The following is a 15,137-nucleotide window of genomic DNA, read 5'->3' as shown; positions in this document are numbered from 1 at the left end:
TGAAACAACTACTTTTCTAGTCAGGTAAATATATATCGTTGCAAGAATTTCAGACAGGAAGACAGACCACCATGCGCATACGTGTCAAATTTACATCAAGCCTCCTCCCCCTCCAGGAACCCTCCTTGTCCAAGACTAATTAAATAGAAGAAAAAAAAAAAGTCTTCATGCTGACAAACAAAGACCGACAACACTTGCAATACATTTCCAACATGACATCAAGCAGATTAATTACTCATTTGCACTCGAGGTTGCAAGCCCCATTCCACGAGTTACTGGTAATGCCAACAAAATAAATATACAAGTTTAAAGGCACCAATACCAAATTCAAAACCCCTGATCCCAAAGATAATCACCAAGCCTCTCGACAACCATGTTGCACTGTCCACCAGTCATGGGCTCATCATATATACCAATAATCAATGCCAGATTCGTTTTCTTGACTGTAATCCCACCACTGCCCTGAAAGTCATTTGTTTCGACAAGTCAATCATATAAATCATTAATGCTAACACAACTTCTGGTTGGCCTGTGAACATAACCACTGCCAAGTTTATTTCCATCTGTTATACTACTAATTACACACCAAAGAACCAATTGCTCATCACAGTTTACATATTAAATCTGTTCATGACTTATTACAATCTCAATTGAGCTATGGAATCACCAAATTAATCTGGTCATGCGTCATCCTATTAGACCTTAAATGACATAAACCATGAGAAACCACAACTGCCAACCATATGGATGCACACATACATATTAGCTATGAGTTTAACCTGCCAATTACCAACTTGGAGATTTTTTTTTTATATGAGCAAGGGAGACATAACTGGTTGTCAACATGTTTGTCCATCTTTAAGCAGGTTATAAACTGCTATAGTTAACATAATGACGGTCTTCTTATTTGTGCATTTTTCAGAAAAAAAGATAAAGAGAATTTTTTTTTTATTATTCACCATAAATTGGTAATACATACATTCAGAAACTTTTCTTAATAGGCCTTTATCGACATATAAGCACAAAGAACAATGTCCATCCATGATAACATTGTCAAACGTCTATCTCTTTCTTCACGTTCTGATGATTTTCTGAATTTCGATCTACGGGAAACTTTACTGTAATTTTCTGCAAATTATGCATGCTTTCATTGACTCCTGTTCTTTGTTTTTTATTCCCTTTCTATCACTTAATGCCTTCAGCCCTAGAGCAGGCTATTGGTCTAGGGTGAGAGTTGCAAGGAAAGTAAAATCCTTTACTTTTGCTCTTCAACCACCCAACGTCAACTTATATCTCTGTCATGGCCCAGTGCATAATTCTCCCACTGATACAGTATCAGGTGAGTTCTCATATACATAATCATAAGCAGGATGTTAGACATATTATTCGTAACATGTTAGACAATTTAGATTTTATACAAGCAGGATCAGATTCCTAAAATATACTCATGGATGCGAAAAAACAATTAGATAAAGTTTGATGAATATATTAACATATTCCAAATTTTAATTTCTGAAAAAAAAACCCAAGTTTGTAAATCATTTATTTAAATAATTCATAGTGTATGTTTTTAGCTGAAACAACTAGAACATCCTCAAGGCTGTAAACATCTAGACATTTCAGAGATTAATGTTAATCCATGTTCTTTACTTTTAGATGAATATGGTTAGCCACTAATAAGTTTGCTAGCAAAACAAGTTTGTATTCAATGGCAGCCACCAGGATTCCTAAAAAATGCCCAAAAACCAGGAGTAGAATATTCATGAGGTATGACTACCATAATAATAGATAAAAGCTGCTTAAATAACAAACAATGACATCTTTGAAGATGGAATTATACAGCAGGACTAGTGTTTCTATGTGAATTAGAAGATCAAGTATATATGTTGGAGCTCATACGAAAACAATATACAAATGTAAATTAGACATCAAAGAAACTGCAAATATAATTTAATTCATAAATAACAAATAAATCACTGACCTTCTTCCCTCGAATCACAACACCCGGTTCACCTTGGATGACCATGTACTTTGTTCCACCAAGAAATAATCCAGTTGGTGCAAGAGATCCAGGATCAACAAAGTCGGTCATGATTGCAGTGATCTCCTCCGGTTTGAACTGTAGCATTGAGATGGAAAGTTCACCAACAAATGATGGACATCAAAAGAAAGCAAGACCAGAAAGAAAATGCTCTGTGACACAAGGCTGGATAAGTGTCCTGTTAGAACATGTTGGCAGTCCAGGATAAGAAGCCGCTCAATGGTCCATATAATTTCAGAAAACTGAGAGCTAAAACAATTGATTATTTCCTTAATATTCATTCCAAAACCCCGACCACGGCCACCCCAACTGAAAGGGGAATCCAACATTTTTTTCTTTCCACATGCACAATATTTCTAGCAAGTACCAACTACCAAAACAATATTTGCAGCGTAGTGGATCTTCCCTTATCTCACCTGATCATTTTTTCTTCCCATCCCTTCTGCACATGAACTACAAGAATACTCCGTGTCTGAATACTTTCAATTTCAAGATGACAAACTTGCACCAAGTGAGAGCCAAATGTTGTTCATTAAGTGCATAACATGCTAAGAAAATCATAATGTGACAACTTAATACCAACACAAAATTCAGTTTGGGATATTTTTGATACGTTGTTATCATGCAGAAGCTAGTTTCGTTACATTAAAAATGCCCACATGATTTCATCACCATTCCGTCACCGAATGAAGCTTCCTGGTAACTTGTACAAACAAAGGCATATAAGATGTGAAGGCTAAAGTAGCAAAGCTGTAGCTATAGTCTCTTTTCCAGGGAGAAGACACAAGTTACTCATCTATGAACTATTTGACAATTCGAACCAGCCTGAAAATAGCTCCATTATAGATAACAGAATCCGTAATCTAATTAATGAGAAAAGAAAAATAATCGCAGACAATAAGAGACACAAAAAATCGTTCTAATAATGATCGGTAGGGGTTGGCACCATAAGACCAATAACAATGGATTAAATAACCAAAATGAAAAGGAAAAGGACTAAAAAAGTATGCATGTTATGAAGATAAAAATCTATGGACAGCTCATTATACTTTCGTTGCTTTAATCGGGGGAAAATGGAAAGAAAATCCTAATTCTCAAAGAACAGTTTACTAATGGTGTCGCACGTATAAGAGCACGCATTCACCAGCCCATGTAAACCGTCCATCAGGGTAACCTTGGTCATACCACAAACGAAGGCAAGGGAGGATCGCATGTATCCATGTGTTAGAAACGTTTCTGCCGCTGCAGCCATACGAGCGTTATCTGTGATTAGCATAAATCGAGGCGATGACAGGCCAACAGGTCCGAACACCGCCGACCAATCAAGAAATCGCTGGGAGCAATCAAAACAAGAAAAAGACACGAGATCAAGAAAGAAAGAATTAGCAGAGCATCCCGGGTCCCATAACATGAGCGCCGCCTTCTTTTTCAAGATTCTGATCCCCCTTCTCAAAAGAAAAAGGAATGCGAGAGGTGAAAGATCGCGGGCAGCATATTGATTTCGTTTTCAATTGGCTACAATTTATTCAGACCCTCACAAATAAAACCCTAATCTCCGTCATACTGCACAGAAGAAAAGGAAAACCTAAAGAAAATTTCAAAAAGGTGAGTCCATAAATCGAGTAAAACCCCAGTTGTGTATCGGTCGACCATCAGATTTGTCAGATGCAACAAAACCCGCAGCCAAGAAAGAACCAATCCGATCCCGATCCAACATGCACAAACAAGAAAAAAGGGCAAGACCGAAGGTAGAAGGAAAAATCAACAAGACACGCAGAGAGTGAAGGGGGCAGAAACCTGGGGAAAGGAAGCGCTCACGGCCCAGACGCTACCGTCATGGCCGAGGATGGCGGCGGCGGTGAGACGCTGGCCGTCAATCTCGCACATCAGGTGGTCGTCGACATAAGTTTGCCACGACATCCTCCCTTCCTCTATCAACTTCCTCGAGAAGACACTTGGCTCTCCCGTCTCTCTTCTCTACCGAGAAGGAATCGGACCAGGCGGAGGACTTATCGGACCCAGTTAACTTATTGTCACGTGCGCTAGGAAGAAACAATGGCGTGAGGCTTCCGAAATGCCACGTTAAATAAGAAAATCATTAAAAATTATTCCCTCTTATCCTATTTATTTTTTTATCAGAAATATATTTTAAGGTAGATTGATGTTATTATTGATTTTTTTATTTAATTAAAATTATTTATTTGTATTATTTTTTATATTTATATTTATGTATATTATAGTTTGAATGTGATATCAAGATTATCTTAACAAGATAAATTAAAAAATATTATAAATTATATTAGGAATGATTAATAGTAGTGTGATACATAAAAGATAATATAATATTAATATTATATAATTATTGACTCTAGTTAGACTTAATGTATAAAATATTGATTTGTTTAAAAATTTGCTATAAAATATTTTTAAAATTAAAAAATCTAATTAGGTAAATTTATTTTTAAATAAATGTTATTTTATTTATTTTGATTTTAAATTTTTTTATATCTTACTAATTAATAGGTTAAGTGAGAGAACATTAGATTATGTAATCCTATCTAAATATGCTCATATTAATCATGATTTCACATATTAATCATCATCAAAATTTAATCATATTTATAATATATTTTATTTAATTAGATAGAATTATATAATCTAACATTTATTGATCATATACTCGTATGTATGTTGATTATGTGATCCTATCTAATTATTATATTCATAATAATTATGATTTTATATATTAATCGTTATTAAAATTTAATTATATTTATAATATGTTTTATCTAATTAGATAGTATCATATGATCTAACATTTGTTGACCACATATTGATCATATGCTTATATAATTTGAGCTTATTAATTATGAATATTAAGATATATATTATGTTTTTAGTATGTTTTTTTGAGCTAAAAAAAAGGATGTATTGGCACTATTGAATATAATCTTCACCCACCATGCATGATTTGTTTTATTTTCCGATGTGGCGATGAATAAAGGAACAATAATTTCCTTCCATCTTTTAATGTTTACATGCATGGTTTTCTCTATATCAAAAAACATTAGAATGCCGAGATGTTTATGGCATCAATCCGAGTTCAAGTTTACATTCTGACCTCCATCTTGGATCTCCTTCTACCAACGTCAAAGAATCAGGGATGAGGGTAGAAAGAGAACCAAAGCAACTCCTTTTCTTGGTTGCAGTGACACTCGGTTCCACTCGGCCACAGAACACAGCATGCGTAGGCAAGCATATAAGAAGATACTGCTGCAGTTGTGAGTTCTGCAGTTCTTTAGGAACAGAAGCTTTTTCTGTGTTAATGCACCACACATCACCCATAATACCTAAGTTGAGGATTATGTGGAGAATGGGTAGTCAGTCACTCACCATAAAGAAATCTTGTAGGATTGATTGAACTTATGATGTTATCTTTGTTTGACTATGTGGTGCAACTTCTGCTATTGGTTAAATTCATGTGCTTGTGTGTGCCAAAGAACCAATTCTCTTCCTTCCTGTGATGGCCTTCGACGAGAAGGGGAGTCATTCTAAACACATCACTTTCTGTACCGAAAATTCTTATTAACAAGAAAAATAAAAAAGCAAAAAATACGTGAGCTTACCAACACAAGAGAATTTCATCTCCAAAAAAGATCTTTTCAATTGCTCGATCACTTGCTTCACTACAAATCAAATTCTTAGAACTCATTCTAGACTCCCAAACTCTTGTCATATCTTTTTACCCCAAGAATTCAAACACGGAATGGTCGATTGAGCCCTTCACTGACATTGGAAGATTTCACCACCAAACAAGTCAACTTATAAGACAGATATCTTCGCTTGGTCGGACATCATCCTCGATCGGGCTTCATGGTCAGTATTCTAGATCTCGCTTCACTCCGAAATAGACTTCTTCCCGATTCTAGAAGCAATAAGATTTGCAGTAAAAGGCATGTATATCTTTCATCTGAACCATTTATGGGCTTTTTTTTTTTTGTTGTTGTTTTTTTCCAGTGAATGGAAAAACAAGAGATGAAGTTTTAGAAGCTTGATGTATCTAAATCCTCCATACATTTCTCTCTAAAGGAAGAAGATGAAACTGTGCTTTTGTGTCATTACTATGTGATGTTCATGTTGATAAATCTATTGCGTTAAGATGCTAAAAGACATACCTTGGAGATGGCAAGTTTGTCGTAGAAGACGGAATGCAAATTTAAGTTTGGTTTATGAGAGAAGTCTTTGAGAGAGAAAAATTTTGTTCATCATTTAATTTAATGTACTAGATTTATCCATGGGTTCTATATGAGATCATACATTGCATCATGACTATGAATTGAAGGGAAAAAAGAACAAACAAGATTGTCTTGTCCAAACCTGTGTTCTAGCTGATGAAGCTACACAATCTTTGTATAAGAAGAGAGAACAGCCTGCAAATACTATTGATTGGTCTGCTAATTTTCCACTTCGAATGAGATCTCCTAAAAGAAGAAGAAGAAGAAAAAGAAACAAAGTTCTCTTTTAGATTTAGCCCATAGAATGCTGCTGCTGTGTACAACCGAAACACATGAGGCTGTAATGCAGAACAAGTTGGATTAAATTAAGCTACCTTTTTGTACCTATAAATCACATACAGAGACGTCCAAATGAGCATAAAACTATCCTACACTTCCACTTTCTAACCTTTTCCCTTGGCATAGGGTTCTCTTTTGTTTCAATAATATAAGCTGATCTAAACACCTCACTTCCTTTCAAAGACACTTAATGATTAAGGTTCTGCTAGTATATTTATAGAATGTAAGTGATTACACCAAGAAATTGTTGAATATTGATTATAAAACCAGGAAAGGTCTTCTTCTGTCTGGCAAAGAAAAGAGGCAAAGATTAAAGGTGGTGGATGCCTTGACTTGATTTCCTTCACTCATTGCGTCCACCAAACCATGCTTTCACAGAGAAGACGTAGAGGAGAACAGCTTGCAGTGTGCAAAAAGGAAGGGAATGCTTTTGAAGAACATCAACCCTAAAACCAGCCTTCACCAATCAATCCTTCGGAGCACTTATTCAAAGAGAACGAAAAAAGCAGCGTGTTGATTCCATTCGCCAATATCTGCATGCACCATAAGAAGCTTTGTCGTGGATCATCGAAGTCGAAGGCCGAAAAGAAGCACGATGAGCTATTGATCTGATTAGTCTAAGGCACATTCGACGGCCATTTTAATTCGCAGAGAAATCTCACCAATGTGCTCCTGCTTTGTAAAAGTTGAGGAGGTTGATTGGGAGTGCAGATGATGCAAAGTGGTAGTCATCATTTGCATTCTTTGTTCGTGGTAACAGAAGCCCGACTTACGTACATCTCATGTAAATGCATGCAGTGTGCACACAACGGAAAAGTGGATGATATATAGCAATCATTTACCATGAATCCTCGTGAACCCAAAGATCAAGTTTTTGCTACTCTAAAGTTGCAATCGAATGCGATGGTTGTCATCTAAAGTTGCAGAAAGCTTTGCTGGTTGCTTTCTATTTGATCCTCGTCCTCGGTGACTGAAACCCCACTTACGTAAACCACATGCAAATTGGTGCAACTGCAGTGTGCAGATATTCTTTTGCACTCTTCAAATATGATTTCTTATATATATATATATATATATATATATATATATATATATATATATATATATATATATATATATATATTGTGTATGTTATATTGAAATTTGATTGTTCGATTGGAACGATAACTATTCTATGTTTGTCTATTGGTGTCGAGAGATGTTGAGAGTTGAGAGTAATGAGTTGAATGTATATAGAGGGTATGAATATTTTGTTTAGAGGATGTACCTAAGTTAGTCTTTTATAGTATGGCTTTAGTATCGTTACACTCGTAGATTCATATTGATATTAAGAATGATTATAAACAGCCCTAGTGGAATCAAACTCTACTAATTCTTGTGAACATGTGACATCGATGATGTGATTTTTAACATTCGAGAGATAGGATCATGTCGATCATACGTGGTTAAAATGATAGCGATATATCATCATGATGTCGATCATGTAACACCAAAATATCAATAATTTAGCATCGAAATATCGGGATATTAGCGACTAAGCCGGTATCAATCAAAGTCATAATTTTCCTATCAATAAATATACTTCTGCTGCCCTATACATCACAGCAAAGATTCTGATAAAAGTTGAGAAGAGAAAGCTATAAACTACTTAGGAATAAAGCAAATCATCCGATCACTTCCTTGCGGCTATAAATTGCAGAGATGGGTTGCCTCTTTCTCCAAGTCCATAGAGAGAAGAGGAAGTAAATGGGAGGAAAGAGGTACTCCTCCATGTCGTTCTGCACTCTTTGCTTCGGGAGGTCGCCGCGCGGAGACGACGAGGTGGAGTGGGAGCGGGAGAGGGAGAGGGAGAAGAAGCACACGAGAAGAGTGCGTCCAAGTGATGAGGACCGAGGTCGATGGATCGGCGAGCCGGACGTAGACAAGAAGGCGTCCGACTTCATCGCTAGATTCTACGCGTCACGTTTCATGGACTCCGAGCCTCGAGCAATCGTGGTTTAGCTTCCAAGTTCTCTCATTCATGTTTTTATTGATCTGCTATGTAATAAGTCGAACACAATTAACTGCTTCTCAGAGAATAAAATTTGCCATATTCGATTTCTCCTCAAGAATTCTCGAGCCTTTCAAGTGAAGCCGTGAACTGATCATGAACTGCGTTGGACTGCTTGTTTATCTTCTTCTCTCGTTGTAAATAAGATGATAGAAGAACATATACGAACTGCTAGGATTGAAAATTATGACATTGTCTGTCCTAGAAAATGATGGAATTTTTTCTTCTTCTCAGAAGTCTCATGCTTGAATTTGTATGACATTGTCACAATCGACATAAAAGTGATGAGTAAAAATATATTTTTAATATTCTTTTTATTTTCAACATATGAGATGTTAAAATTATTATTTTTATCGATAAAGTCATTAAAAATAAAAAAATATTGAAATTATCTTTTTACCTATCATTTTTTTCGTCATATATTGTGTTTTTCGTCAATGTAAGTAATGATATTAAGATAAATGAGATTATTAAGAACTATAAGATCTCAGTAAAGATTTTTTTAAGTACATGATCATGATATTAATAGAGTCCAAATACAAAATGTAATCTATAATTAGCCCCCTCAACATAAAATATACAACAAAATATATGGTTGGCAAAGATTGGATATATTTTGTACATCAAAAACATCTTCTGATGTTGTTTCGCTTGGAGGAACAGAGGCAAATTAATCGATTGTCAAAGCCAGGCTTCTACCTCCTCTTCCACCCTTTCGTCACTCTAATACTCCTCAATCATGCCTATATCTCATCTTCAACATCAACCCAACCCCCTCTGCTCCGCCTCCACCTCATTCTTCGAATCCTCTGCTGTCGAGGCCCAAGTCTTCGAAACCTCTCGATGCTCTGCTCCAACCATGGCCGCAAGTGCACCTTCTCTGCGATCAAAAGCTTCGGGTTTCACGCCATTTCTCCACTTGCTTAAGCTGCGCGGTTTCCTATAGATGTTTCGAGGCTGACACGATAAATGAGAGTCCATGACACGGATGGAGATTACAATGAATACCTGATCCAATATGTTCATTCTTTATCTTTCAATTTCAAGTCTTTGATGGATTTGGTGTACTTAATATAATTTTGTTGATGACATATTAAGATCATGCAACAAACATGGCTCAGAAAGCACCAAATCGAACACAGGAAAGTTTTTCTTCGATGGCCAGTTTTAACCTGTTAAGGATACTCTGTTGGAGGAATATGTGAGGGAGATTTGAGGTGTTGAATGCCGAAAGATGGGATGTCAGAGCTTGATATTTATCGCCACAATCAAAGTAAAAAGTGAAAAAAATACGAGAAACGTCATATTTATGGGATAGCAGATGTCTATATTCTCCAATTATCACAGTGCAATCCAACAATTTTGACTGAGGAAGAACAGCATGAAATGACTAGACCTATGTCTTCAGGGATGCTCATTTCATGTTATATTTCATCAACACAAAATTTGTAATATCCTGAAGTCATATAAAAAAATAAACTCGGTCGAATATTTCTCTCTCTAGAAGTTTCAAAACAAATAAGAAGATGAATAATCAAAATACATTCTAATTCTAGAACACAAAGAAACTTGAAAAGGTGAACCCAATCTCTATTTGAATCGCAGAAGGTAAAAACAATCGATGAATCAAATGGAAAAGGATAAGAGAATTATAGAAGAATTCATCGCATTAAGAATCCACTCTTTAGGAACGAAGAACAACAATCCCTGATTCTTAAAACCAGCACTGTTAAGATCAAAAGAGTAATCAAGCCATCATCACACTTCCATAGTTCTAACCTAATCTAGTTGTTTCATTTTCTGTCACACAACATGCACATCATCCAATCTTGGACTGCTTGTGATTTACATAACACCATCAGTACTAATCCCATTCTCATCATCATCAGCAACAGTTAAATGATTTATATTGCTTCTAGATCATTGTTGATATTTTGACATGAATGTAGCACTTCATTACCCAGCTAAAAGAAAAAAAGAATACGTGCCTGATCTCTGGGAGAATAGCTCCCAAATGATGACCATATTTGTCAAACCTGTGGATAGCATATCTTGCTGTGAGCTCTGCTCCCAGACTCAAGTATTTTCCAAGACGGTTGATGTATCTGAAAAATCTTTAATCGAATGATAAGCCATCAGTGGTGTCAATGTCACCAAATAAAATAATTTCTGAAGATATGCTGATGACATGATCACTGAAGCAAACAAAGGCCAAGTCATATTCAGATAAGAAAGGGTTTGTCACCCAGCTTACCCACAGCTACCTGTGCTATTTAGGTTAACTGCATCACCCAGAAAACTCTGGGTGGTGTTTCCTCCCACAGGCCACATCAGAACTGTGAGAGACCACATCACCACAAAAAAGTTGATCCGAGTGATTCAAGCAAAATTCAAATGATTGGTCATATAGTCCAAGGTAGCCCAGCAACTACAGGTCATGCAGTCAAAATGTAAAACCAAGCAGGAGGATCTACCCAGCTTCGCACCAACATACCAATGCCAAATTGAGATACCAAAACTTGTAAATGCTTGACCAGAAAATAATACACAGTATGCCGACAACAATCATCAAATAATTAGGAATATTTACTGTAGTACAGACCCAGGCCTTGCAGCAGCTACATTCAAATTGTCTCATTAGCATGGATGATAAGATATTAAACAGAGAAGACCAACCAATATTGTCAAGGATGAACTAACAGAAGCCTTTCTCAGCAAATATTAGCCTTGCTTTAAAAATATGGAGGATCACTTCTATATGTTCCACAATAAAACAGTGCAACAAAATATACTTAATTTTATACAGGTTCACAGAATTTTTTAGAAAATATTGCCAATTTAGAGAATATAACATGGAAACAAGGATCTAAAACTGCAGCTTTCTTGTAAGGTTCCCAACTCTGGCCTTCCCACAAGAGGACCTTTTTAAAGACAACAGGAAATTACCTGTTATAGCTTCCCTATTTATCCTAGTCGACATACATCAACTTTGCCATCCAGAATAAACTCCTCTGGTTCATCGATATCTCCTTTAAACGTCCAATTCTTTCAAAAATTTCCAATATGATTTTAAAGGCCAAAATTACTCTAAACAAAAGGCAACAGCCACAATTAACCTAAAACACAAAAAAAAAAGGTATATCTGATTTTAAATAAGATAATAAATAGAGTATAATATCATGATTTAAAATTTTGCTCCAATACCAATTTCAATACCTTATCAGACTGGTACACGACTAAATACTAGATCATATATTGACTTGCATTGCCTGAAATCATTAAAAAAATAATAATAATTGAATGTTGGTTGATACTGAGCCATATCGTGTGATAGTGACCCTTCGGCAGCTGGTACTAACATATTACCTTACATACACTGAACCATGTAATATTACCTTAACAAATAATAAATGTTTACAACATGATGGTACACAATAACTAACAGAAGCCACAAAATGTAAATAAATATTAAATAAAATATAAAATCATGAACTAGAGCATATATGAAACTGAAATTATGTTAAGCAATAATATTATCAAATTTCAAAATTGTGATCAAAATATTTAAATTTTACCTAAACACAGCTTTTATGATTTCAACTCTATAATAATAGATTTATTTACAGGTATAAGTTAAAAATATAAAGTTTTCTGATAATCCTTCATTCTGCATTGTCTGATTGGGCAGATTTCATCCATCCTGATTTTTCTTTGAATGACATATCTTGCTTGTTGATTCCATTCTTCTTAAGCCTGGCACTCATTCAAATTATCTCAAGTGATTTCAGTTATTGTGCTAGTTGGACAACCTACTATCCCTTCTAGTCCCCACCAACACCCTAACAAATTTTGGTCAGGGTAGAAAACTCATTGCCAAGGACTAAACGATAAATAAAAGAATGCTAAAAATAAGAAGTTTGTATATATTGCATCCAAACTCAATAAATCCCTACTTGCTAAATTTCAGAAAGTGAGATGGTTTCTTAAGTTCTATACATGATAATTTGATCTTGTTAGTTCTCAAAACGTGTCCACTCTGTAAACATTAAATGCCATACTAGAAACATATAGGTAAACATGAACTCGAGTCTAGCAGAAACAAGGACTTGAAGAAAATTTGAATACACATACAGATTAAGAAATCATAGTCAAGGTTCAAATCAATGTCCACCTATGCAACATCTGATGCATATAACTTGATGAATTTCTTCTTAATCCAGTAGAAATAAGAACTTGGAGAAAATTTGGACACAATAGCGAGGGCTCATATCAACATCCATGTATGCAAGTCCAATGCATACAACTTGATTGATTTCCTCTAAGTCCAATGGCTAAGAATAACTTGTGCGAATTGCAAAATAAATCTGGAAAATATTGTTGAAATATATGTTTCAGAATTGTAAAACTGAGCATAATGAAACAATTAAAAAGGTTTAGAAGGCCCAGACAAATAAAAAATGTTGAAGAAGGATATAAAAAGTGATACAAGCCAAAAGAAAATTTGAAAAATGGAAAAAATGATGTTGCTAAGTCATAAAGGAAAAAGGTTCTGGAGATAGGCTTCCAGGTCCCACTCAAGTGCATTTCTTAACTTCATCACAAAATCTTTTCTGATCATTGGTATTAGGGTTGCTGGGGTTGGACCATTGTCCACTGTCATATTCATACATAAAACTATTTGGCTTTAGTAATTTATATTAACTAAGCTAATGGATTCCTGATTTCACTATGTCAATAATCATACCAATTTAGCATCCAATAGGTGTAAAATATTGACAGAGGGCAGCGGACGTACCTAAAAGAAATCATCCAGTTCACATTTCATATATCATATATCTCATAACACTTTATCAAAACCCTCCACCCTACGCAGATGAAGAGGCAGTAGATTGAATTTTCCTATGTCTGTTGAACAGAATACAGTTTGGATTGTGTCATTGTGAAATCTCAAGAGACGATAAAACATTGTGTAGAATAGATGTGTAAACTGGCTAGATCTAGATCTTTACAGTCTGTTTGTGCTGACAAATCCAATGATGAGTTTGGAAGAGAACAAGGAAGGTTATATAATTTAAAGACCATCTTGTTGAATCTCGGATTTTGATGATGAAATCAATTGATGGGTTAATTGATCTAATCCATATTATTGAGTTAAGTGTGCAGGATTAACTACGATAACCAGAAAACACAAAGCAAGAATACTGGAGTCAAGATTGATGGACGTTTAAGAGTCCGAAGAATCGTCGGAGATGCTGCCGGAACCAACCGAGAAGAAATCGGGAACCTATCGGAATTTTCGGAAGTTCGCCGAAGAGATCGTCGGAGGTTCACGGAGATCACCGAGAAGGCTCGGTTACTCGTTAAAGTCATCACAAGATCGGGAGCTTGATGGGAGTCCGTCGGAAGAAGCTCGTCGGAAAGCTCGTCGGAAAGCTCACCGAAACAAGACTCGACGTTCGCGGTTGAAAGCTTGCTTAGGATGTGTTTTTGTTATGTAGTTCACTTGTAATTAGGATTAGGATTAAGAGATAATCCTATATCCTGGTTAGGGGCCAACTGGGCCCAAAGTCAGATATGGTTTGGGCTTAAAATAAGCCAAACCAGTGAAATCGGAGAGCCAGGCGGTGGCACCGCCTGGCTGGGCGGTGACACCTCCTTGGCTGGGCGGTTGCACCGTCCAGCACCCGACGGCTGGGCGGTGGCACCGCCTGGCTGGGCGGTGGCACCTCCAGCACCGGGAACCCTAAGAGAATTCAAATTTTGGAGCCCAAATTTGAATCCTCTTGAGGCCTATAAATACCCCTCAAATCTCAGCTGAGGTAACAACTTTTGAGAAGCATTTTGATTGAGAGAAAAGTCTTAGAAAGTCTTAGCAAGTCTTGTTTTCAATTTGTTAGAGAGTTCTCCTCATTCTTTCTTATTGAAAATTTGTAAGAGGTTGAGCTGCTTGTAAAAGGTTGTAAGAGGGGTGTTTACCCTTCCATTTCAAGAGATTTGCTAGTGGAAGGTGGGAGCCTCATCGAAGAGGGGCATCGCAAGTGGAGTAGGTCATTTGACCGAACCACTCTAAAAATCGGCGTAATCTCTGGTTTGCATTTTATTATTGTCATTTACATTACTGCAAATCTTCTTACTGCTTTAGTTCATTATTACCCTTGCTGCGCAACTTTAAGAATATGCTTTCAAGTTAAACTTTTCAAGTTCCGTTCTTATCGTACGAAAGATTTTGTTAAAATCGAAGTTTTAATCCGCTGCACTAATTCACCCCCCCCCTCTTAGTGCCGCTCCGATCCTAACACATCTTTGGTGAAAGAAACATGAAAAAAGTAACAAAAGAATATAATTGAATTTTTCTTTAATCATCTTTCTTTCTTAACACCATGAGTGAAAAAAATAATTCTCTTGTTATTATCCAAAATGGAAACAAGAAACCTTTTTATAACATTCTCTTTGCTCTTCGCTTGCTTCACTC

At 36.1% G+C, this 15,137-nt stretch overlaps 1 protein-coding gene and 1 long non-coding RNA gene across 2 annotated transcripts; one reads left to right on the top strand and one right to left on the bottom strand.

The window, feature by feature from the left end:
• LOC103995084 (profilin) lies at positions 1 to 4,056 on the bottom strand. Its single transcript, XM_009415586.3, has 3 exons — positions 3,839 to 4,056; positions 1,982 to 2,119; positions 1 to 462 (listed from the first exon to the last, which is right to left on the bottom strand). Exons 1-3 carry the CDS (start codon positions 3,959 to 3,961, stop codon positions 328 to 330), a joined length of 396 nt encoding a protein of 131 aa, XP_009413861.1. The 5' UTR covers positions 3,962 to 4,056; the 3' UTR covers positions 1 to 327.
• A 4,306-nt stretch (positions 4,057 to 8,362) lies between these two features.
• Positions 8,363 to 8,719, top strand: LOC135645116 (uncharacterized). The gene is made up of 2 exons (XR_010498668.1): positions 8,363 to 8,610; positions 8,690 to 8,719. It is a non-coding gene; the product is annotated as an uncharacterized LOC135645116 (long non-coding RNA).
• Positions 8,720 to 15,137: the final 6,418 nt, after the last annotated feature.

This window comes from Musa acuminata, chromosome BXJ3-8, assembly GCF_036884655.1.
Source record: "Musa acuminata AAA Group cultivar baxijiao chromosome BXJ3-8, Cavendish_Baxijiao_AAA, whole genome shotgun sequence".
Lineage (NCBI taxonomy): Eukaryota > Viridiplantae > Streptophyta > Magnoliopsida > Zingiberales > Musaceae > Musa > Musa acuminata.
This window is presented reverse-complemented; position numbering and strand designations above follow the sequence as displayed.